A 20,583-nucleotide genomic window follows, 5' to 3' on the forward strand; every position below is an offset into this window, starting at 1 on the left:
TTGCCTACCCTCCTGCCCATGTTGCTGGGTGTGTAGGTGCTGCCTCAGTTTCCCTTCTGCCCCTGGAAACATATGATCTTGCTCTCCTTTATCAGATTCTGGGGAACACACTGAAGGTGGTGAACATCTTGGCATTACTACAGTACTTCAGGCCTCGGGGTACTGCTGTGCCTGTGATGCTGAGCAGAGGCCAATGTGAGGGGATTTCCATTTGCCACAGACAAAAGATCATTTACCTCTCTTGACTTTAAGGCGATTACCTGAGCCAATGAAAAGACCTGTGGTGTCTGATGGCCAATGGGGAAAAATAAGCTTGAAAACTGGGTTTATTCAGTTCGTTAAAGAGATTGTTCTCCTGAAACGAAGGTGAGACTGGAGAGGACTCCCACCAGGAGGAGAGGAAGGCTCAGCCTGTGGGGTTTGTGTTTCAATTCAGCTGAGGAACTCCTTTCTGTGGAGGGGCAAATGTTAGAGGATATTTTGTCTTACAAGCTTCCCTGCAGGGTTTTGGTTGTGGGAGAAGGGAGAAAATGGAGGCAGGTAACACGCTGACCCATACTGCCTGAATGGGTGGACTCTGTTTGGGGCAGGGAGACTTACTTTCAGGCAAATCAGTGTTTTATGGGGTGGAAATGCAGATCTGAGGGATATCAGGATTGTAAAGGGGAGCACCAAGGGCTCTGTTGAATCGGCACGGCATCTCCTGTGGAGCCCAGAAGCTTTCAGTGGGACATGGCCCCTCTTGGCTCAGCCAGGGCTTTGACTGATGGTTAAATCCTTTGCACTTAGGGACGGAGTTTGAATACACTGACTCAGAGAGTGAGATCAAGATCAGGAAGAAGTCACCTTCAGGGCTGCTGCGGGGAAAGAAGGGGCCACTGGAGGCAAGCAGCATCCCACCAAGCCAGGTCCCCAGCAGCCTCGACTCCGGATCTGGGAGCACTGACAAGGCCAAACTTGGGTCTGAGAAAGGCCGCAAGCTGAAGAAATTCAAGTCCCCCAAGGACTTGAGCTTTGAGTTTGGGCTGGAGGCCAGCGATGATGACCTGTGGAACCGGCGCCGGAGCGAGCGGATCTTCCTCCACGACGCCACCATGTCCTCGGCCATGCTGACCCCCGCGGCACCTGCCAGCTCCACTCCTGTCTCCAAGCCTGGGCGCTGTGGCAAGGGGGCACCCATGAGCCCCAAAAAGGAGGGCAGCAAGGGGAAGGAGAGGAAGGAGCTAAGCAAGGTGAGGAATGCACTGGCAGAATTGGTGTGGGACCCTTGGGAGCTGAGGGTTGAGGGGAGGGCAGAGGAGAGTTGAGTCCTGTCTCAGCAGTTGCCCCAGTGCTGTTTGGCTGCCCCTTGTCACCCCTGCCAGCCCCACATACACCCGGAGGAGCTGTCAGGCTTGAATCTGACTCGCAGGGAGTAAAAGCCTGTTGTGTTTGAACAGGACAGGTTACTTGTGTCACCCTCCATGTCCCAAATCCATCCTGCTTGGTTTGGCCAGAGTGGACAATCCTGCATTAAAGCATCTGTGAAATCTCTCTCCCACTCTCTGCACAATCTTATCCGCTTGCTGAGCTGTGGCCCCCACGCTGCCCTTTAAGGCTGTTCACCTTTTATATGGTGTCTTCTGAGGCTTCTCCCTGGCTGGTGGTGGTAGTGATCTCTGGGTTGCTGGCTTTTCATCTTGACTGAAAGCTCAGCTCCCTCCAGCTCTGGTTCAGTTCATGGCAGCGTTATGGAGGAGCACTGATTGTGTGGGGAGAGTTAGACAAGTTAGTTGTCACATGAGGCCAGCTGGGATCTTCTTGGACCTCTTTGGGGGAAAGTTTGATGGGCAGGAATTGCTCTCCAGGGTAATGAAAAGCTCTTTCCAAAATGTGTGAAGCCTGAAAGCAGAGCTGGGAGATGTAGGACCTGGTGTGGTCAGTGAACTAACTGCTGGCTGAATGTCATCCTACCTGTGCACAGCCTGCTTTACTCCACCTTTCCCCTCTCCCTGGGCCCAGATCTTTACCAATCCTTTCTTTACTGATGGGAGTGTTTTCTTTTTATTTTTAGCAGCGGAAGAAGGGTAAAGAAACACCCTGCTGCTCCTCCTCCTCATCCATGTCTCCTCCTGGCATCCCTAGCTCCCCATCTGATGTTCGTGTCAGCCTGGCGAATGCTTTGGGCTCCACTAAGAAGAGCAAAGCCAAGGTGAAAGCCAAGGAGGTGAAAAAAGAGGTGAGGGGCTGATTCTCGTCTGGGTGAACTGGAGGGTGGCTGGCAGAGCCCTGCTCTTTTCCTGGACTGTTGCAGCGTGAGGGAGTGAAAACAGACATGCAGGTTTTGCTGGGTGTGTTACAGGCAAAATGCTGGTTTGAGAAGCCTAAAATACAAGGAAGACTATCGGGTAGTAACTGCTGCTACCATCTGGCGTTCGTTTGCCTTCATGCCCCAAATTAATGAGTAGGCAGGATTTTCTCTAAGGCCACCATGGGGTGGAGGGAGAGCCTTCATGGGTAGCAAGGACTAAGGAGTTGGTGATGGAGTTGCCTTGCTCATCGCTGGGTGAGCCAGGTCATAACTGGCTTCTGCTCCATTGCTGTAGCCTGTCTTCTGTCATATCACACATTACTGCATCTTCTCACGTGATTTCTGAGTGTAATGCTTATGGTCTGTGTGTAACAGCAAGAAACGGATCGTGGGGCTTTGAGAAGAAATAGGAGCAGTGCCTGCTGCTTGTTTAGTGAAGACAGGGTCTCAGGAACACTGTGCAGAGAGATGGTGAATGCAGAGCAAAAGCTACAGCTGTCTGCTCATAACCTCCAGGAGTGCGATGTGGCTAGGATGTGTGAAATAGCTTTTGGTCAGCTGTCAATGATGCTTGGGGATAAACCCAGAAAAACAAAGGTCTTTGTCCAACCAAAAAGCGAGTTAGGGTACACCCACTTAGCTCTCTGTGTGATTAACATTGGTGAGGATGGAGACAAGTTTGTCCCAATATCCTCAGGTTATTTGTTGCTGGAGGAAGGTGAGATGGGATCAGACTGTTGCCTGTTGTCATCCAGCTGACATGCTGCTTGCTCTCCTGCAGAACCGAGGGAAAGGAGGAGCTGTCAGCAAGCTCATGGAGAGCATGGCAGCAGAGGAGGATTTTGAACCCAACCAAGACAGCAGCTTCTCAGAGGATGAGAACATCCCACTGAGCATGCTGGTTGAGCGACCGCCCACGCCAGGTGAGGGCAGGAGGGGCCGAGGGGCTAATTGTACAGGTAGAGGAGCTGGGCAAGTTTCCCAGGGCTGCTCAGAGGAGGACTGTGCTACTTTCACACATTCCTCATCCAAAGCCATGAGTCCTTGGGGTGGAGATACCACTTTTCCAGTCAATTTGGCTTGCCAAAACCACGCCTTATCAGAGTGGCCCACTGTGACATCCATATGAAGCCCAGTCTCTGAGCTGCCCTATTTTCATTTATTGGTATATTATTATTACCAAGAGGGGGGACTTTTTATTATTACCAAGAGGGCAAAATTTTCCTCTGCCAGGAACTAGCCAGAGAGAGAGCCCTTTCTGCAAAGGGCTTACTGGCCTTTTCCTAGGGGAGGGTGATGCTGGGAGTATGAGGTTTCCTTCTGCCCTTACTGTTGCTTTTTCATGTATGGTGCTCTCTAATCCCCATCTTGCTCCAACACCTCACAGCTCCCCGCTCCTGTATAATTGACAAGGATGAGCTGAAAGATGGTCTGCGTGTCCTCATCCCCATGGATGACAAGCTGCTCTATGCCGGGCATGTCAAGACGGTGCATTCACCAGACATGTGAGTTGAGGGGCTACTGTATCCAGCCGGGCTCTGCTGGTGAATGGGGACATAGCTGATGCAGGGATCAGTTTGGGGGTGGTGTAAAGCTGACTGGAGAGAGACTGACAGAGTCTGGCAAGGAGGGAAGGAGAGTTCACTCTGGCTTATCAGTGCTGAGGAAAATCCAATTACCTCTCGTTAAATGCTCTCATATAAACTGGTGGTAAGGCTCAGAGGGAGGTGTTAGCTGATCAGGGTGATGTCTTCCATGTGCCGTGTCTGACCGGGCCTTTGTGTTTCAGATACCGTGTGGTGGTGGAAGGTGAGAGGGGAAACCGTCCCCACATTTATTGCCTGGAGCAGCTCTTGCAGGAAGCGGTATGTGAGGCCAAAGGGTGCCTGTCCTTGGCGCCTGAGCCCTGTTTCGGGGTGGGGGAGGCTAGCTGGAAGCCTCCTCCTCCCCCAGCTGGGGCTGCAGGGATGCCCTGGTCCTGCCTCCATGGCTAGTCTAGGCAGAGCTGCCCTTGGTGTGGGTTGCTGCCCTGTGGGCAGACAGGAGGCCATTTCCCAACAGGGAAGCTGTCCCTTGCCTTCTCCAAAGCTGCTTTGCTACATGCCAGGTGTGGTGGAATGGTCTGTGCTGGTGCCAAGAACATCAATAATTGCCCTCCTCTTGCCCCAAGCAGATCATCGATGTGAAACCACCTTCGGTGCGATTCCTTCCTGAGGGCACGAGGATTGCAGCCTACTGGAGCCAGCAGTACCGCTGCCTCTACCCAGGGACAGTTGTCCGAGGTAAGGCCACCCTGGCTGCTCTGCGCTGTGAACCAGGGATGTCTCAGTGGGATGAGGGATGTCAGGGTTGTCTGGGGAAGCCCTGAGGTCTGCTATGAATGTCCTGGAGGTCAGAGCCTGGCCCATTTCTCTCCTCCAGGTCATGGCCAACTCAGTCATGATGCTGGTTTAGTAACATCCTGTTGGTCCAGGAGATGTGCTCTCATAGGAAGAGGTCTGAGCAATTTAGGAGCTTAAAATATCAGGGAAATTCAACACACTTCAAAAAGTCAGAATTAACTCCAGGCACCAAAGATTTCTGAGGTTGTGGGGGTTTCTAAATCACCTCCACACTCATAGCTTTGCCTCTGACATATCAACTCCTCCATCTGGTCCCGTTAAAAAGCCAGTGAAGAGCCCTGGACAATTCTACCATGGCTGGTCTTGCTTTTGGGCTCTTGGTTGCACTACGTGCGTAGTGGAAAGAATTGCTTATGAATTATAGACCAGTGATGCTGATGCAAGAAGAGAGGGTGGGAACACAGCTTGTTTCTCTTGGAGAGAAGGTGAAAAGCAGCAGCTCGTGATTGCTGAGAGTAGTTACAAAATGCAGGTCAAAAAAAAGATACTGCAGTGAAAACAGAGAAGTGAATTTCTGCAAGAATAGAGGGAAATAGGGGAAAGAGGTGGGAAGTTAAAGTGGAATGGTTGTTATGTTCTGGAGCAGTGCTGCTGACTGGAAAATTTGACACTGGGTGGGCTGGTTTAGTATTATCCGGGACTTTCCGTTGCAGAGCAAGCCTTCTGTGTGCTCTCCCTGCACAGCCTAGGAAAGGTGGGGATGGGATGCTTTGGAGCTGGTGCAGGATCCCTGTCTTCCCCCATGTCCCCACTTCCCTGACAAGGGGTTTGTACTCTGATGTTTGTCCCTAATCCCATCTTCTGCTCCCCCAACCCGCAGGAGCCCTGGACCTGGAGGAAGATGGTGATCTCATCACAGTAGAGTTTGATGATGGGGACACGGGACGTATCCCGCTGTCTCACATTCGGCTTCTCCCACCTGACTACAAGATCCAGTGTGAGTCTTGCTGTTCAGTTTTTTGCATGACCCTTCCCACTAGGAAATGTAGGGAGTTTCAGGCCACCTGCCTCTCAGATTCTGGGACAAGTTCACAGACTTTCAATCACAAAGATTGCACCATCAATTATGGACTTGCAGAGCTGGGGTGGGATATAACCCATAGGGAAAAAGTCCCAGTCCCTATTGCAGAGTTGGTAGGGATATGTTCCCTGTATCGCATCTCTGATTTATGTGTTATTTGGTTGCATTTGAGCATCTCTTTGACCTGTTCCAGGTGCTGAGCCTTCACCGGCCCTTTTGGTGCCCAGCACCAAGCGCCGTAGCCGTAAATCCAGCAAAGACACTGGAGAAGGAAAAGAGGGAGCTACACTGGGGTCAGAGGAGCCTGTGTCAAAGGGCAAAGGGCGAGGGAGAAAGCCAAGCGTCAAGGCGAAAGCTGGTAGGTTGTCACCACTGCCAGTCCTGGAGTTGAGAGAGTCCTTGCACAGTTCCCCACCGCTCTCCCCAAGATAGAGCTGTTGCTTGGGGCAAGATTTGGAGGGGAATGGATGCACTGCTTGAGTGCAGAGCATCCATGCGTCAGCTCGCTCTGCTGTGGCTACAGTTTGCAGGAGGCTGGCTCAGAAGCTGGCCTGCGCTGTGCTTCTGTCAGTCAAGGCTGCAGAGCAGGGTCCCTTTTTCAGCTGAGCATCTCAGCAGCCACAAGTAGGGCCAAAGATGCAGGAGATCTGCAGTTTGGTTCCCCTGCAATTGAAGCAGCATCGCTGGGCATTGCCCATCAGCTGCTCACAGGCGCTGGCATCAGGCCAGGCTGCTTAGTAAGGCTGTTCAGTGAGCAGTGAGGACCTGTGCCTCTTTGGGGATACCTGAGCAGTCAGGAACAAGCCACCCTTGGCCAGAGTCCAGTCAGCATTGGTGTCTGGTTGTGTCTGAGCTAATAAAGCCCATCTGGATGGATACCATCATGTCTTTGTGTTTCCCCCCCTCTGCAGAAGAGGCTGCCTTGCCAGAAGAGAAGGATCAGGTTGAATCTTCACCTGTTACCTCTTCGGTCCCAGAGAAGCCAGCCTGCTTGGGCAAGCCAAGCATGAAGGGGTCGCGAAAATCGCAACCACTGCCGACTGGAGGCTCTCCTGCCCCTACAGAGGAAAAGCGGTCAAAAGCCAGCAAAATGAAGATCTCCACTAAGCTGCATAGTCCCCCGCAACCCACTTATCAGCCTGCTGTGTTTGGCAGCATCCTCAGCACGGAGCCCTACAGTGACCTCCCGGGGACGCTGGCAGCCTTCGGCTCCAGCGATGCTTCGGCGTCAAAAGCCAAGGCCAAGAAAGGGCGTCCCACAGAAGAGGCGCAAGAGTTTGGCACCATGGTCAAGGCTCAGAGGAAGCATGACAATGAAATCCTGATCAAGCTGGACCATGAGGGTGTGATGTCTCCAAAGACAAAGAAGATGAAGGAGGCGATGAGGATGCTAGAGGACTCGAACCTGGCCAGTCGCAGAGACGGCAAGAGTCTCTTGGGGCTGGGCTATTCCCCTGCAGTGGGTGCAGAGGGCAAGCAGAAATCTTCCCGAGCCAAAGCAGCTGAGGGAGACCCTTCCCCTGCCAGCTTCGGAGGAAAGTTCGATGGCTCAGCAGAGAGCCTCGCGGCTTCGAAGGACCAGGAAGAAAAGGCAGCAGCTCCAGCAGCCGTGGAGGAGTCTGAGAGCAACAGCAGCGACAGCAGCTCGGAGTCAGAGGGAGAAGAGGAGGCTGAGAAGAACCGAGGGGAAGCCCAGGACAGCAGCTCAGCCAGCTCGAGAGCATCCACCCCTCTCTCTTCCTCCAACTCCTCCTCCTCTTCCTCTTCTAGCAGCAGCTCCTCTTCATCCTCCTCTTCCTCCTCTTCCTCGGCCTCATCGACCTCTTCTTCATCGAGCTCCAGCTCTTCTTCCTCCTCTACTACAGATGAAGACTCCTCCTGTAGCTCTGATGACGAAGTAGCTGAGGCCCAGCCAAGTTCCTCGGTGCAGCAAACCCTCCCACCCAAGCAAACCAAGCAGGCAGGGAAATCCCGCGCGTCCTCCCACCCCCAGAGCCAGAAACAGCCGGCGCAGCAGCCGGTGCAACAGCCGGCACCGCAGCAGAGTGGCAACAAGAGCAGGCCCAAAAAGCGCGAGGGCATCCACCTGCCCACCACCAAGGAGCTGGCCAAGCGCCAGCGACTGCCGTCGGTGGAGAACAGGCCCAAGATTGCTGCTTTCCTCCCCGCACGGCAGCTGTGGAAGTGGTTTGGGAAACCCACACAGGTAAACAGAGCCTCTTCCACCGCTCCGTAGTGCTCTGCGCTCGCATTTGCCTTGTGGTGTCTCTTACCCATGCCCTTTCCCTTCTCCTGGGGTGGTGAAACTCTGCTGGCATGGCGTGTCCCTGGCCAAGGTCTCCAGTTTGCAAGGAGATTGGCGTTGGCCTTTGCTGTGTTTGGGGGAGCGATCCTGCATGGCCTGTCCCTCTGCTCTGTTTCCTGTGGGAATGCTTGTGGATGCTGTGACTCTACCGACAGCAAAGGGTGGGGTGCGGGACAGGGCAGGCAGTGGTGGGTGGGGGAAACCTGGGCAATCCCTGCCTGCTCACCTGTGTGATCCTCTCTTGGCAGAGACGAGGAATGAAAGGGAAGGCCAGGAAGCTCTTCTACAAGGCCATCGTCCGGGGCAAGGAGATAATCCGCATTGGAGACTGTGCGGTCTTCCTCTCAGCTGGCCGCCCCAACCTGCCCTACATTGGCCGGATCCAGAGCATGTGGGAGTCATGGGGGAACAACATGGTGGTCCGAGTCAAATGGTTTTATCACCCAGAAGAAACCAACCCTGGGAAGAAACTCAATGAAGGCAAGGTAGGCTGGTCTCCTTTGCCAAGAGGGCTGCAAAGCTGCTTGTTCCCTTTTGTTTCCAAGGATGAGGAAAACACCCATGGCCCAGTTTGTTACTGGTATTGTAATGGGGGTGGCCCCATAATTTCATGTCGTGGGGGCTGCCTGTGGTGTGGACAAGCTTAGTGTTGACCCCTTGAGCAGGGGAAGGGCGGGTTTTATTGCACTAGGAAATAAAGACTTTTGTGTCGGTCCAAAAAGAGTGTCAAAAGCCAGATCGAGTCTTTTTACAAGGACGACTGGCCTGGTGCTCAGAAACACGGAATTTTGCACACGTGTGCAGTGTGGTTTACAGTAGGCTCTTAGTATTTATTACCAGTGGTTGTAAAGGCACATGTGGTGGGCAGGAGGTGATAGCATGGAAAAACAACTAATTCACCTGCTTTCCATTTCTGTTGTCTCTTTTCTCTTCCTCTTGGGCACAGCGCTGGGATCAGAAGTCGGGCAGGAGTCTGTCCACAGCTTTGCAGGCATCCAACCAGAGGAAGGACTTTATGGAGGTTGGTGAGGTTGGGGGAGGGCTGGGAGGGGATGGTGGGGACTCTGTAACAAATGCTGCTGGGGAAATGCCCCCCGAGCTTCTCTGGCTCTTGCCTTTTGCCTTGGCTGCTGAGTCTGCAGTGCCCAGGACTTTGGACGGGTGTTTCTGGGATGGTGGGAGTAGCTGCAGGTGCTGGGTGTTGGGAGGAACAGAAGGCTGGTATCCAGCACCCATCTTTGCATTTGCATTAAAGTGAGGATGACAAACTCCTGGCCTGCGTATTCCCCTGTCCATGTGCTCAGCAGCTGCGGCATTCCCATCAGTGGGAGCTGAGTGAAAGCGAGGGCTCAGGTTTAGTGCACTGGGCGGATTGTGTCCACGCTGCTCGTGGGCCTGTGCAGATTCCCAGTGTCCCTCCCCTGGGCTGGCGGTGGGGATGAACGGGGGGTTCTGCTTGAGTGTGAGCACAAGCCCCGGCCAGTTGCGATGGATGTTTTTCCTGCATATTGAAGGTGACGCTGTAAATGCTGTGAGGTCTAATTGCTCCTTTTCTTTCCATCTCCCTCCTTCCATTCCTGTAATGCAGCGAGCCCTCTACCAGTCCTCTCACGTGGATGAAAACGATGTCCAGACCATCTCACACAAGTGTCTTGTTGTCGGTCTGGATCAGTATGAGCAGATGCTAAAGACGAAGAAATACCAAGACAGTGAGGACCTCTACTACCTTGCAGGGACCTACGAGCCCACTACGGGCATGATCTTCAACACCGACGGGGTCCCTGTCATCTGCTGATTGCCCAGGGGACACATGCCACCCCCTGGGAAGGGACAGGACAAACCTGAGGACGTGCCTGTTCAGACGACATGATTGTTTCTTTCAATGCTCATGACTTCTGTGTCACACTACAGACAGGAGAGTGCGAGAGACACGAGGAGGAAGGAGAGGGCTGAAGAAAGGGGTTGGGGAAGCAGTTACAGGACTTGAGGAAGATGCCGTTGGGGGGTGGGGGTGGTGGTACTTGAACCCCAAGGCTCTTCTGGAAGTGGCTTTAAGTAAGGTGACACTTGACCAACTTCTCCCTTCCTCCTTTTGGTCCAGGAAAGCACATGGGTCTCGTGATCATTTCACCAGCGGGACCCCCCGGCAGGAGGGATCCCTTTTGTGTCATTTGCTCCCATCAGTAACTCGGAAGCCGCCTGTACGTGGAAGGACACCCGCTAGCCTTCTGTGTACGTTCCTCTCCGTCCTTATATTCCCTTTCCTGCTTAGTTTCGCATGACCCTTTAGGAAGGACAGGGTGAAAGAGAAAGGAGATGAGTCTCTCTCAGCGCCTCGTCTCGATCCTCTCAGCGCCTTTTTGCGGTTCCCTTTCCCTGGAGGCCCCCGGCCAGCAGTGTGGAGCACGAAGGGGCAGAGCTGGCCCCAGCACGGAGATGGCAGAAGAGGTCCTCTGGGCTGGGAGGAGCCGGGCAGAAGATGAACCAACATCCAGTCTGGGATGCTGCCTTCCCACTGCCTCGAACAAACAGTCTGAACCCACCTTCCCCATCCCTCTGCATCCCTCCTGCCCTGGGAGGGCACTGGGGGGAGCAAGCGCATGGCCAGGGGGTGACACTTGGCGAACAAAGAACTCGTCTTGGAGCGTGCAGTGAAGGGGGGCAGGAAACGACTGGGAAAAGCTGCTGCTCCATGCTCGGAGTACAGGAGACCACAGGCCATTGGATTTTGGCATCCCTCCCCCAGCTTTACCCCCCATGCCTTGCCTGAGCAGAGATGTGGAGCTGCTGGGAAGCTCTCGCCCCTCATCTGATGGGAACAGGGATAGAGCATGAAGCCTGGCCATGCCTGCCTGCCGTGTTTCCACAGCCAGAGCCCCACTGCCACCTTGGGCTCAGGGAGGGGACCGTTCAGCTTGCTCCATCCAGCCGGCCAACCTCCCAACGGCTCCCGGAGAGCCGCCACCATCGCCTCCTCCCTCCCTCTGCGGAGCTGACCCACCGTCTCGCTCCCGCTGGGCACACGCCAGACCCGTGGCATCACCCGCTGCCGCACCAGGGTTGCACCCGGCCGGAGGGGACACCGGAGGAGAACCACGCAACATCCTTGCACTTAAAACAAAACAAAACAAACTCCAAGAGACGCACTGATCTTTGCAACTACCGACTCGCACTACAGATTGCTAGGACGCGGAGCGGGGCCCGGCTCGGCCGGGAGCGACGGCCCAGGCTCCGGTGGGGAGACGCTTAAGACAAGGACAGATTGGAAACTATCCGCCCTGGTACCAGCTGCGTACCAGAGACTGGAGGCCGGGGCTCAGGGGAGAGGGACGCCCCTGCGAAGTTACCCCTCGTCCTTTAAACGAACCACATGGTGCTGAGCTCGTACCATCTCCACCCCGGGCCACCGGCGCCTCGGCGCAGCGGATAGTGACGGTTCTAGCCTGTACAGTTTTAATGTACCAAAAGACTCTTTAGCCCTCCTGTATTATAAGTCTTTAAATGGATTCAACTTTTTAATTATAAATATAAATATAAATATATATATATAAATATAAACTTTTTAAAACTGTGAAAAAAATTATGAAATTATAAAAAAAAAAGAAAAAAACAATGACAGAAATGAACACAGTCTGACGTTTAGAATATTATTTTTTATTTCCTGTTGGATTGTGATTGTAAATGATCTGGGAACAGGCACACCCCCCACGCTCAAAGTGTACTGTACTTCTAGAAGCAAATTGTGTGAGCATATTTTAAAGAGCGAGAGAGAGCGCGCGAGAGAGATTTTATGCTAATGTTAAATAGAAAGCACTTAAAACCCACTGCCTTCTATGGAACACAAGGATATTTCAGACAATCGAGAGGAAAGGAGAGCCAGGTTTTTGTCTTTTTTTTTGTTTTGTTTTGTTTATGTTTTGTTTAAAACAATTTTTTTGGCATTCTGTTTGTTGGAGAACTCCGTGTGATCTTTTTTCATAAAAAAAAAAAATTAATTGAAAAAAAGCAACCCAACGAAGCATCTTTCTTTGTCTCACTTGTCCTGACCGCGGGGTTTTTCTCCCCTTGGTGGCAATGGTCCCTTTTTGGCTCAGCCCCTGCCTCGTGTTTGGGGAAAGACCCAACCCAGGCGCCACATGGCTCTTCGGGGAGCCCCCGTCCATCCGACAGTCCCCCTGCGGGGTGGCACGGATGGACGGGATGGGACCCCGGAGCGGAGGTCTCTGCTCACTGGGGCCCGTGGGGCAGGAGATGCGAGTTCTTCCCCTGCAGCCACAGTCACGGCGACTCCCGTACCCCGAGCCCTGCAGGGACGGTGTGTTGAGGATGAAACACTGCGTTGGCTCTTTTTGGTGCGATCTGCACTTCAACCAGCCGGGGGCTTGGCAAGGAGAGACCCTGCGGTGCTGGTGGGGCTGGGTCGGGGGTGCCAAGCCTGGCGCTCGCTGCCTCCTGCTCCCACCGCCTCCAGCCCTTGGGCTTCACTTCCGTGGGAGATGGCACCTGCTGCTTCCTGGCACAACGAGGTGCAGGCGGTCCTAAAAAGCAGCAGCCTCTGGTGTTGGCACCTTCTCCAGATGGTTTCTGCTCTGCTCAGCCCCTTCCCTCTCCCGCTTGCTGCCCCCAAGGGTGTTGCACTGCACTTCAGCAGCAGTTTGCAGACTGGCAGAGGTTCGATGGGACCCGGTGACAAATCCAGCTGCCCCAGGTGACAGAGGGGACCCTGGAGATGGGGAGCAGCACAAGGGGCACCCCGAAACCCCACAGGACAGGCAGCAGGCATCACTCTGTGTGGGTTTGCCAGCCCAGCCCATCACCAGCAGCCGAGTGCCTGCAGTGCCAGGGCTGTGCCAGTGCTAGTGGCACGGGTAACAACTGGGCATCGTTGCGAAGACGTAATCTGGCGTAATCTGCAATAAATCCTGAAGCTCAGCAGTGGCCTGCGGGTGGTATCCACGGTGCTGTGGCCTCAAGACCCCTCCTCAGGACATCAGGATCCCCCCTCAGCCCATTGCAGCCCAGGAGAGGGAGGTGATGGGGCAGACCCACAGCGTGGGGTGGGGGGAGGCAAGACCCTGCCTCTCACAGTTAGGGGGCCAAAACAAAGACACAACCAAAAAAAAAGGTACTTTTTTTTCCAGCCAGCAGAAGTGAATGGGGTCTTCTACACAGCGATTGGTGTATTTGGGGAGGGATTGTGATTTCAAGCCATTCTTGGTGAAAACCTGCAGCACCATCAATGAAAGCCGAGAACAACCTTCCCAGAGCCACCGGGGCCTGAAGGAGTGTTTCCTTCCTCTTTTGGTCCTCCTCTTCCTTGCCAGCCCTCCATCACCCTCCTCCCCAGTGCTGGTCCTATTACCTTTGGGATTTGGCAGTATTTTCTTCCTCCTGGCAATGGCTTGGCTCAAACAGAAGACACCCCCCCACCATTCCCCCACCGGAGAGCTGCACATCGCCGATGGGAAGCCCCCCCAAGAGCAATGGGACCATCCCCCAGGTTGAGGGGAATGTCACCCCAAGAAGTGGCCCTGGCTGGGCAGCAGGGGCTGTTTTGGGATGCCATGGCCCCACGCCAACAGGATGCTGGTCCCTGTCCGTCCTGGGGCAGCTTTCTGGCTCCGGGCTCCCTCCCTGAGAAGGGACATGGGCCAAGCGGGGCGGTGGGGACCATGGTGGGAAGCAGGTCCCATCTTGTCCCCGTCGCCCCACCCCAGAGCTCAGTACCCCAGCGTAGAGGAGCCATTGGAGGTTTCAGTGTAGAAACAGGTACTGTGGGACGTACTGGTGAGGCTGTAGGCAAAATATGCCACGGCCGAGCCCAGCGTTAAGCCCGTCATGTAGGACACGGTCATGGTGTTCCCTGCAGGAAGGGACAGAAGGTGTCAAGGCGCTCTGGCCACCCCGCATGGGGTCCCCGGGAGGGCTTGGTCCTACCTGCCAGCTCCCGCTGCTCGGGGCTCACTTTCCCAGCGGCCAGGATCATGGGGACGCTGCCAAAGTAGCCGTTGGTGATGCCCATGAGGAGAGAGAAGATGCAGGGCCAGGCAGGGTGGCCGAAGGTGGGCCTCCCGTTGGGGTAGACGCACATGATGAAGAGGGGGATGAAGACTACACGGATGCAGGAGTAGACAAGGAGGTGGGTCCCTCTCCAGTCATAGGGCAGGGCAGCCAGGATCTGCAGCGAGAGGCAGAGACCATGCTTGGGGGCCAAGGAGGCTGGGAAGGGCAATATGGTTCCCAAAATGGGGCAGCAAGGGGAAGCTGAGATGGTGGCAAGACCATCTGCTGCAGGAGCCCAACCTCAGCCACGCCGGTGAGCAACCTCACACTAGTTAGATACCCGTGGGGTGGAGATGACCCTTGGTGGAGCCAAGCGGCTTTGAAAGAGGACACAAAAAGGAGGCATGGTGGAAGGGAACGCATCCGCCCCACCGTGTTGGAGTTGGCCTCTCTCCTACCTTGCCGACGAAGTCGGAGAGGTTGAAGATGGCCATGATGAGGATGGGGAGCCATTCCCCCAGCGTGCAGTTGTGGATCTCTGACTCCAGCCCGGGAAAGAGGCACAGCGTGATGAAGTAGGTCATGGCGATGGAGAGCATGTAGGCCCAGATGAGCCGGGACACGACGTAGCGGTGGAGCAGCATGTCTGGCAGGTATGGGCAGGACAGCTCAGCCAAAACCCACAGCCCTCCCCTTGCAGAGCCTCGAAGGCTTGCCTGCACCTCAACAGTGGCTTCCAAAGATGCGATTGCCCGATGTTTTTGGGTGCATTGAGAAGGGATGACCCTTCCCCAAAGTCCTAGACCACCGATCGCTCCTTCTGCCCCACAAAATGCTGCAAAATTGACTTGCCCCCCACCCCCCCGCCCTGAGCCCACCACCCACCTCTGAAGCTGGGCCAGCTCCTCTTGATTTTGGGCCGAGGGACGTCAAAGCGCATGTAGGTGCCGCTGCCGGCCAGCTCAGCTTCAGGGCCTGGGCTGCCCCGGGGGGAGCTCGGCTGCCCCCGCGGCCGGTTCTCCTGTGTGAGGGAGAGCAGGGACACCAGTGCTGGGCTCCAGTGGGGAGAGGGACCCAGGGGCATCAAGGAAACCCGCCCTTGGCTTACAAATCGGATGTCCTCAGCAGTGACGTCGTGGTGGACGCGGTAGCCTGTCCCATGGTCACCAGTCCCCCGGGGCTCAGGGAGACCCTTGCGGGAGCAGGTGGTGTAGTAGCGGACAAAGTGGGTGCGCTTCACCAGGAGGTGGAGGATGAAGCACGTCAGCTCCATGCCGATGGAGATGAAGAAGAAGATGACCGTGTTCTCCTTCTCGTCTGACAGCAGCAGCTTGGTGAAGATGCGGCTGAGTGAGATGATGACCCCGGCGGTGCCTGGTGGCACAGGAGAGCTATTGGCACCGGGTCCTGCTGAACCCCACGGCTCGGGCACCCCCAGCGGTCCCCCACCATATGGAGGTGATGCCTCCAGGTGTGGAGTAAGTGATTTTTTTGGGGGCAGTGGAGCCATCTCTGGGTAGAGACCCCCACCCCCAGCTTGACGTGGCAGTGCAGTGGGTCTTGCAAGTGATTTACAAACCATTCAACACCCTGGTTTGCTGGGGAGCACCCTGGGGTGCCCCTGATCTGCTGGCAACCTGGCTAGGCTGTGCTGGGGACAGCAGGGCCCTGGGTGTGACTCACCAGGGCCCTGGGAGACAGTAGGGGAGGGTCCCCCCCAAGTGAACCCACACAGCTGAACACGGACGCGGACGCAGGTACTTACTCTCGCCCGTCATCACCCCCTGCGTGTAGCGCTTGGGCAGCAGCCCCGTGTAGCCGTAGAAGCTGGATTGCTGCACTTCAGGAGAGATGTGCCGAGGGGAGAAGGAGGGATTATTGCTGCAGCCGAAATGCCAGGTAGGGGGGAAAAAAAACCCTGGTGGGGGCCCACGTGCCGTGCCACCCGGGAGCTACACCCTTCCTGAACAGCCAATGCCCAAAGCCTTCTTGCCCCAAAAGTGGGGGGGCTTTTTTCCCTCCCTGGATGCCCCACCATGGCTGTTCCCACCAAGATTGGCCACCAGGTGCAAGGCACTGGGAAGCCCAAATGGTGACCCAAATGGCAAAGTCATTGTGGTGTCGGGGACTAATGCACGGTTTGGTGCTGGTGCCCCTCTCCAGTCCTGTGGTGCCTGGACAGAGGTGGAGGGGACGGAGCAGGGACACAAGGGTCAGCTTACAGGGATCAGAGCAGGAGGTTGTCCCAGGAGACCACGGCTCTTGGGGATGGGGATGTTTTCCCACCCCTGTCTGAAGGGCTGTGTTTGCCCCAGTGCCAGCCACTGTCCCGCATACCTGTGCAGCCAAAGGCCACCACCCCGACGGCAACCAGGTTGATGGCGTAGGCTTGCCTGCGGGTGAAGAGCTCCAGCCAGACGTCGCAGATGCTGACGAAGAGCAGGGGCCCCAGGGCAAAGAGGTAGCCTGCAGGTGGGAGATGGAGGCGGGTGGCGGTGGGGCAACATGGGGCCAGTGCTGCTGGGGGCTGTGGGGACCCCCACTCACCCACGGAGATCCGGGTGTGCAAGCTCAGCAGCTCCACCAGCGCATTGTTGAGGATGACAGCCACCAAGGCCACCAGGATGTAGGTGAGGCTCATGTCAAAGACGATGGAGGTCCCTGCGGAGAGGCAGGTGATGGGGGGTGGCGGGGGTCCGGCCCCCCTGGAAGCAGGGCTGAGCTCTCCCCAGGTTTGGGGTAGCAGGGAAGTGCTGCAACTGCTGGAGACCTACCTGGGTATTTATGGTGCAGGTAGTCCACATCGGTGATAAAGCTGTTGTACGGCAGAAGAAAACCCACCCCAGCCAGCAGCATGGCAAAGTAAATCCCATGGTATCGATCCTGGGGCTCGGGATCCTCAGAAACTGCCCCATAAGGGGAAAGAAAGAGAAAAAGATGTGACAGGGGCACTGCTGCAGCCATGGGACCTGCAGCAGACCCCCGCCGTGGGGGGGTGAATGGTGCTTCCACATCCTTTATGGCAAATGAGGGGTCACCCACAGCAAGCAGGCCAGCGCCCCACAGCTCTCACAAATAAATGGCCCCAGCCATGAGAAACTCCTTCCCTAAATAAAGGCGTTTCAATGAGAGACCCAGGAGGCCGGAAAACATCTGGGCTTTGGGGGGCTGATGAGTTTTAATAGCAGCCAAATAACCTGGGAGCCAGGCAGCGTAGGGAACAGCCAAAGCCAAGGTGCAGGAGGGGGTGGAGGCGTGTGGAGGTGGACGGCGATGCCCCAGGATGCGGAGCAGGGCTGGGGTAAATCCCAGGGACATTCCTGAGCCCTGCACGGGACAGGGTGAAGCTGCAAGCTGGGGGTGAGCCGGGCAGGAGAGCCAGGGCGTGAACCTCAGCTCCTTGCCAACCTGCAGAGCCCGCTGCCACGGGATGCTGTGCAGCTCACGTGGGTACAAACAGGTCCAAAAAAAGGCGTTAGGCAATCTTATGGCATTTGTGGCTATTAAGCCCGTCCCAGGAAGCTCCTAAATGGGTGGGAAACCAGCAGGAAACCCGGCTCCCGGCTGTGGGTCGGGGCTGTGCCTGCCCTCACCCGGCTCCATGAAGGTGAGGATGCCCTTGGCCTGGCTGCCCCTCTGCAGCTCGTCCTCCTCCAGCTGGTAGCTGTCGAAGCTGAAGCTCATCACCACGTTGCCCTCCGGCGTCCCCGCCGGGCTCAGCTCCTTGAAGCGCTCGGCTCCCACTGAGCCCATCGTGGCTGACCTGGGAGGGAGAGCGGTGACACCCCGGGGCACAGCTCCTGTGTCCCCCCCAGGGACCGTCCCCTGGGTGATGCCAGGGGTCTGCAAGGGATGGATGGCACGTGGCTGGCCCTGAGCCTTCGTCACCCCACGGTCCTGCTGCAGCTCCTATGTTTTTTCCACCTGGAAAGATGCTTTCCCCAAGCAGAGTGGGGTCCCTTGACCCACTGGGCAGGAGTTTGGATTTGGGGTGGCGAGTGGTGATCAGGGGGGTCTGTGCGAGCCTCCCCCAGGGCACAGCACTCAGCCCAGCTCAACACCTCACCACGATGCTACCAATGCCAAACGCCACTGCGCTTTCCAAAAGCAATTAGAGAAATTAACGGGTGAAAACCACTCACTGAGGGCGGCTGCAGGGGAAGATCCCGGTTGCACACAATTACTCTGGTTTATGCCTTTTTTCAGCATCTCTGCTGCCCGGGGCTGGGGCAGAGCCACTGGCCTGGGCAGACACACTCCTGCAGCCTTTTCAGGGAGAGGATGGGATGCGACCCGGCTTTTAAGGTGAGCGTTTTGGATCTGCTTCTCCGAGGGGCCACAGCACAGCAGGGAGATGCTCAGAGAGCTGCCGGAGAGACCCCCAGCAGCACGCCCAAGTGGGTCTGCACCGAATACATCCCAAAACGAGCTCCCAAACCACCTGGCATCCTCCAGTGACCCTACCAGAGCCACCCAAAACATGGTTCAGCCCTCTGGGGCCATCCCAGCCCAGGCCCTGGGGAGCAGCCCGGGGGCTGCTCTGTATTACCAGCGCCAGTCGCTAGATGCCAGCCTGCCTCCGCGCCCGCTGCCCGCGGACCACCCAGCCAGCCGGGGGGGGAAATCTCCTCCAAGGCAGCAGGTTGAGGCAGGCAAGGGAAGAAAAATCAATTACAGTGATCTCTTTGGTCTCCCTGCCAGACGTGGCGTTTGCAGGAGCAAAGAGGTTTTGCAGCATCTCCCCCGCTGCCAGGATGGGTCGGATGCTGGGGGACCCCAGGGTGGGTGGCGAACGTGGTGCCCACGGACGCTGCAGGTGCAATCCTAGAGCCTAAAATGCATCTGCTCGCTGCAGGGACTGGTGGCACAGAGCGGTGCTGCCACGGCCCCAAGGCCACGGAGAGGCCTGGACGGGGCCAGGCTGGGGTCCCCACCCTGCACCACGCCGGGGTGCACCCCAAGACCCCCCCCATCCCGGAGCACCGCGGGCAGGACAACCCAGTGGGGCACGTTTCGGCTGGGGACACCGCTCCGTCACATTGCTCATGGAGGAGCTGGCTGTGATCCCCTCCACCAAGCACCCTTCTGTGCCTGATACTACCCTAGGAAATAAAACCCAGTGGGAAGCATCTCCCGGGATGCCAGGAAAGCCTGTTGCAGGGTTTTTCCATAGCAGAGATCCCAGCTGAAGAACACGCCGGCTGGAAACACCCCGTACCAGCTGTGGCCCAAACTTCTCGATGCCGCGGGGCCAGGAGCAGAGCGGGATGCGCTGCACGGCCACGGTGCTGGACCAGCTCTCCAGCACCCGTCCGCCTCGCCTCTCCGAGCATCCCTGTGCCGCGGTAAATCAGATTTTCCCCTCCCTTTGGATTTACACCCGTCTACACGGGAGAGGACCCGGGCCTTGCCGCCCCTCTGGCCGCAGGGTGGGAGGGGAGGGGGTCCTCCATCACGGCCGGGGGTGGGAGGTCTCACCCAGGGCCAGGGCACCCGCAGGGCTGGGCAAGAACGGGGGACCCCAGCCCCGCTGCGCTCCAGTGCCGGGGGACCCCCGGGCACCGCAGACCCACCCCGTCAGGGCAGAGAAGCGATTTTTTTTTTTTGCTCCGGCGAAAGGGTCCCCCGACATCTTGCACGCAGCGAAGTTGCAATAAAGAGGGGGGGATTCGACAATCCCGGTCCTGGGGCTGAAGGAGAAGCCCCTCGCGGGAGGGAGCGGGGAGGAATCCCGGCCCCGGCCGCGCCCGGGGGAGGATGCTCGGCAGCCGGGGAGGGCCGGGGCCCGGGGGAGGCGTCTCCCCGCTCCTCGCCCCCCGCACCAGGCGGTCCCGGCCGTGCCCAACAGGTCGGCGGCGGCTCTTACCTCCCTCCGCCGCGGCGGCTCTGCGGCATCGGCGCTGCGCCCGCCCCGCTCAGCACCGGCGGCCGCCGGCCCCCGGCCCCGCCATGCCGGAGCCTCCTCCGGGCGGGGGGGGCGCGGAGCGGGGGCTGCCGGCAGCGAGTGCGGCGGCGGGCGAGGAGCGGAGGCGGCCCCGGCCCTGCCTCCCGCCCGCCCGCGTCCTCCCGCCTCCCCCCGTCACTCCTCCTCCGCTCCCCCCGGGGACGCGCCCCGGGAGCCGGGGCGCCCCGGGCCCCCCCCGCCCCGCCAGCCCCGGGCCGCCGGGCGAGGGCTGGGTCAGCCGCAGGAAAGGTTTTTGCAGTGACCAGAGCCCGTTCGTAGCCCTGTCTATAGGCACCGCCTGTGGGTACTGCCTATAGGTACCTCCTCTAGAGCTCTGGGGGGTTCAGAGGCCCGGGGCTAATTGCAAAGAGATTCATTAGGAAGGAAGCCCTGGTAATTTCATTTAGGACATGAGCTGTGCGGGGACAGGGTCCTTCGCACCCCACAAACGCTTTTGGCATAAGAGGGGGTCAGCGTGAGCTGTCCCGTGGATGGATGGAGGCATGTACAGACAGGACAGATGGATGGATGGATAGATGGACAGACAGAAGAACAGATGGACGGATGGAAGGATTGATGGATGGACGGATGCATGGATGGATGGATGGATGGAGCGCA

The 20,583-nt window shown here is 57.1% G+C and overlaps 2 protein-coding genes across 4 annotated transcripts in view; one reads left to right on the forward strand and one right to left on the reverse strand.

Moving 5' to 3' along the window:
- Positions 1-11,967, forward strand: part of TNRC18 (trinucleotide repeat containing 18) — a 57,075-nt gene extending 45,108 nt beyond the window's left edge. For all 3 annotated transcript variants that reach the window (XM_072878626.1, XM_072878628.1, XM_072878627.1), the window contains 12 exons: positions 790-1,232; positions 2,054-2,218; positions 3,072-3,213; positions 3,678-3,795; positions 4,080-4,155; positions 4,464-4,572; positions 5,513-5,629; positions 5,907-6,071; positions 6,625-7,919; positions 8,267-8,503; positions 8,965-9,039; positions 9,607-11,967. In XM_072878626.1, coding sequence (XP_072734727.1) covers positions 790-1,232; positions 2,054-2,218; positions 3,072-3,213; positions 3,678-3,795; positions 4,080-4,155; positions 4,464-4,572; positions 5,513-5,629; positions 5,907-6,071; positions 6,625-7,919; positions 8,267-8,503; positions 8,965-9,039; positions 9,607-9,813 — 3,149 coding nt within the window. In that variant the 3' untranslated portion in view covers positions 9,814-11,967. The remainder of the gene's footprint in view (positions 1-789; positions 1,233-2,053; positions 2,219-3,071; positions 3,214-3,677; positions 3,796-4,079; positions 4,156-4,463; positions 4,573-5,512; positions 5,630-5,906; positions 6,072-6,624; positions 7,920-8,266; positions 8,504-8,964; positions 9,040-9,606) is intronic.
- Positions 11,876-20,044, reverse strand: SLC29A4 (solute carrier family 29 member 4). Its single transcript, XM_072878629.1, has 11 exons — positions 19,888-20,044; positions 17,615-17,784; positions 16,796-16,927; positions 16,569-16,682; positions 16,359-16,487; positions 15,787-15,861; positions 15,130-15,395; positions 14,907-15,042; positions 14,480-14,667; positions 13,956-14,196; positions 11,876-13,881 (listed from the first exon to the last, which is right to left on the reverse strand). The coding sequence occupies exons 1-11, from the start codon at positions 19,914-19,916 to the stop codon at positions 13,739-13,741; spliced, it is 1,623 nt and encodes a 540-aa protein (XP_072734730.1). The 5' UTR covers positions 19,917-20,044; the 3' UTR covers positions 11,876-13,738.
- Positions 20,045-20,583: the final 539 nt, after the last annotated feature.

The sequence above is a fragment of the Ciconia boyciana genome, chromosome 13, assembly GCF_034638445.1.
Source record: "Ciconia boyciana chromosome 13, ASM3463844v1, whole genome shotgun sequence".
NCBI classification, from domain to species: Eukaryota; Metazoa; Chordata; class Aves; order Ciconiiformes; family Ciconiidae; genus Ciconia; species Ciconia boyciana.

Excerpts from the sequence above, each read along its gene's own strand:
- SLC29A4 (XM_072878629.1), bottom strand. The coding sequence starts at position 19,916 with ATGCCGCAGAGCCGCCGCGGCGGAGGGAG. Across the intron at positions 16,488-16,568 it reads GCACACCCGGATCTCCGTGG|GCTACCTCTTTGCCCTGGGG; the intron begins GTGAGTGGGGGT and ends TCCCACCTGCAG. Across the intron at positions 15,043-15,129 it reads CTGCTGAGGACATCCGATTT|GAGAACCGGCCGCGGGGGCA; the intron begins GTAAGCCAAGGG and ends TCCCTCACACAG.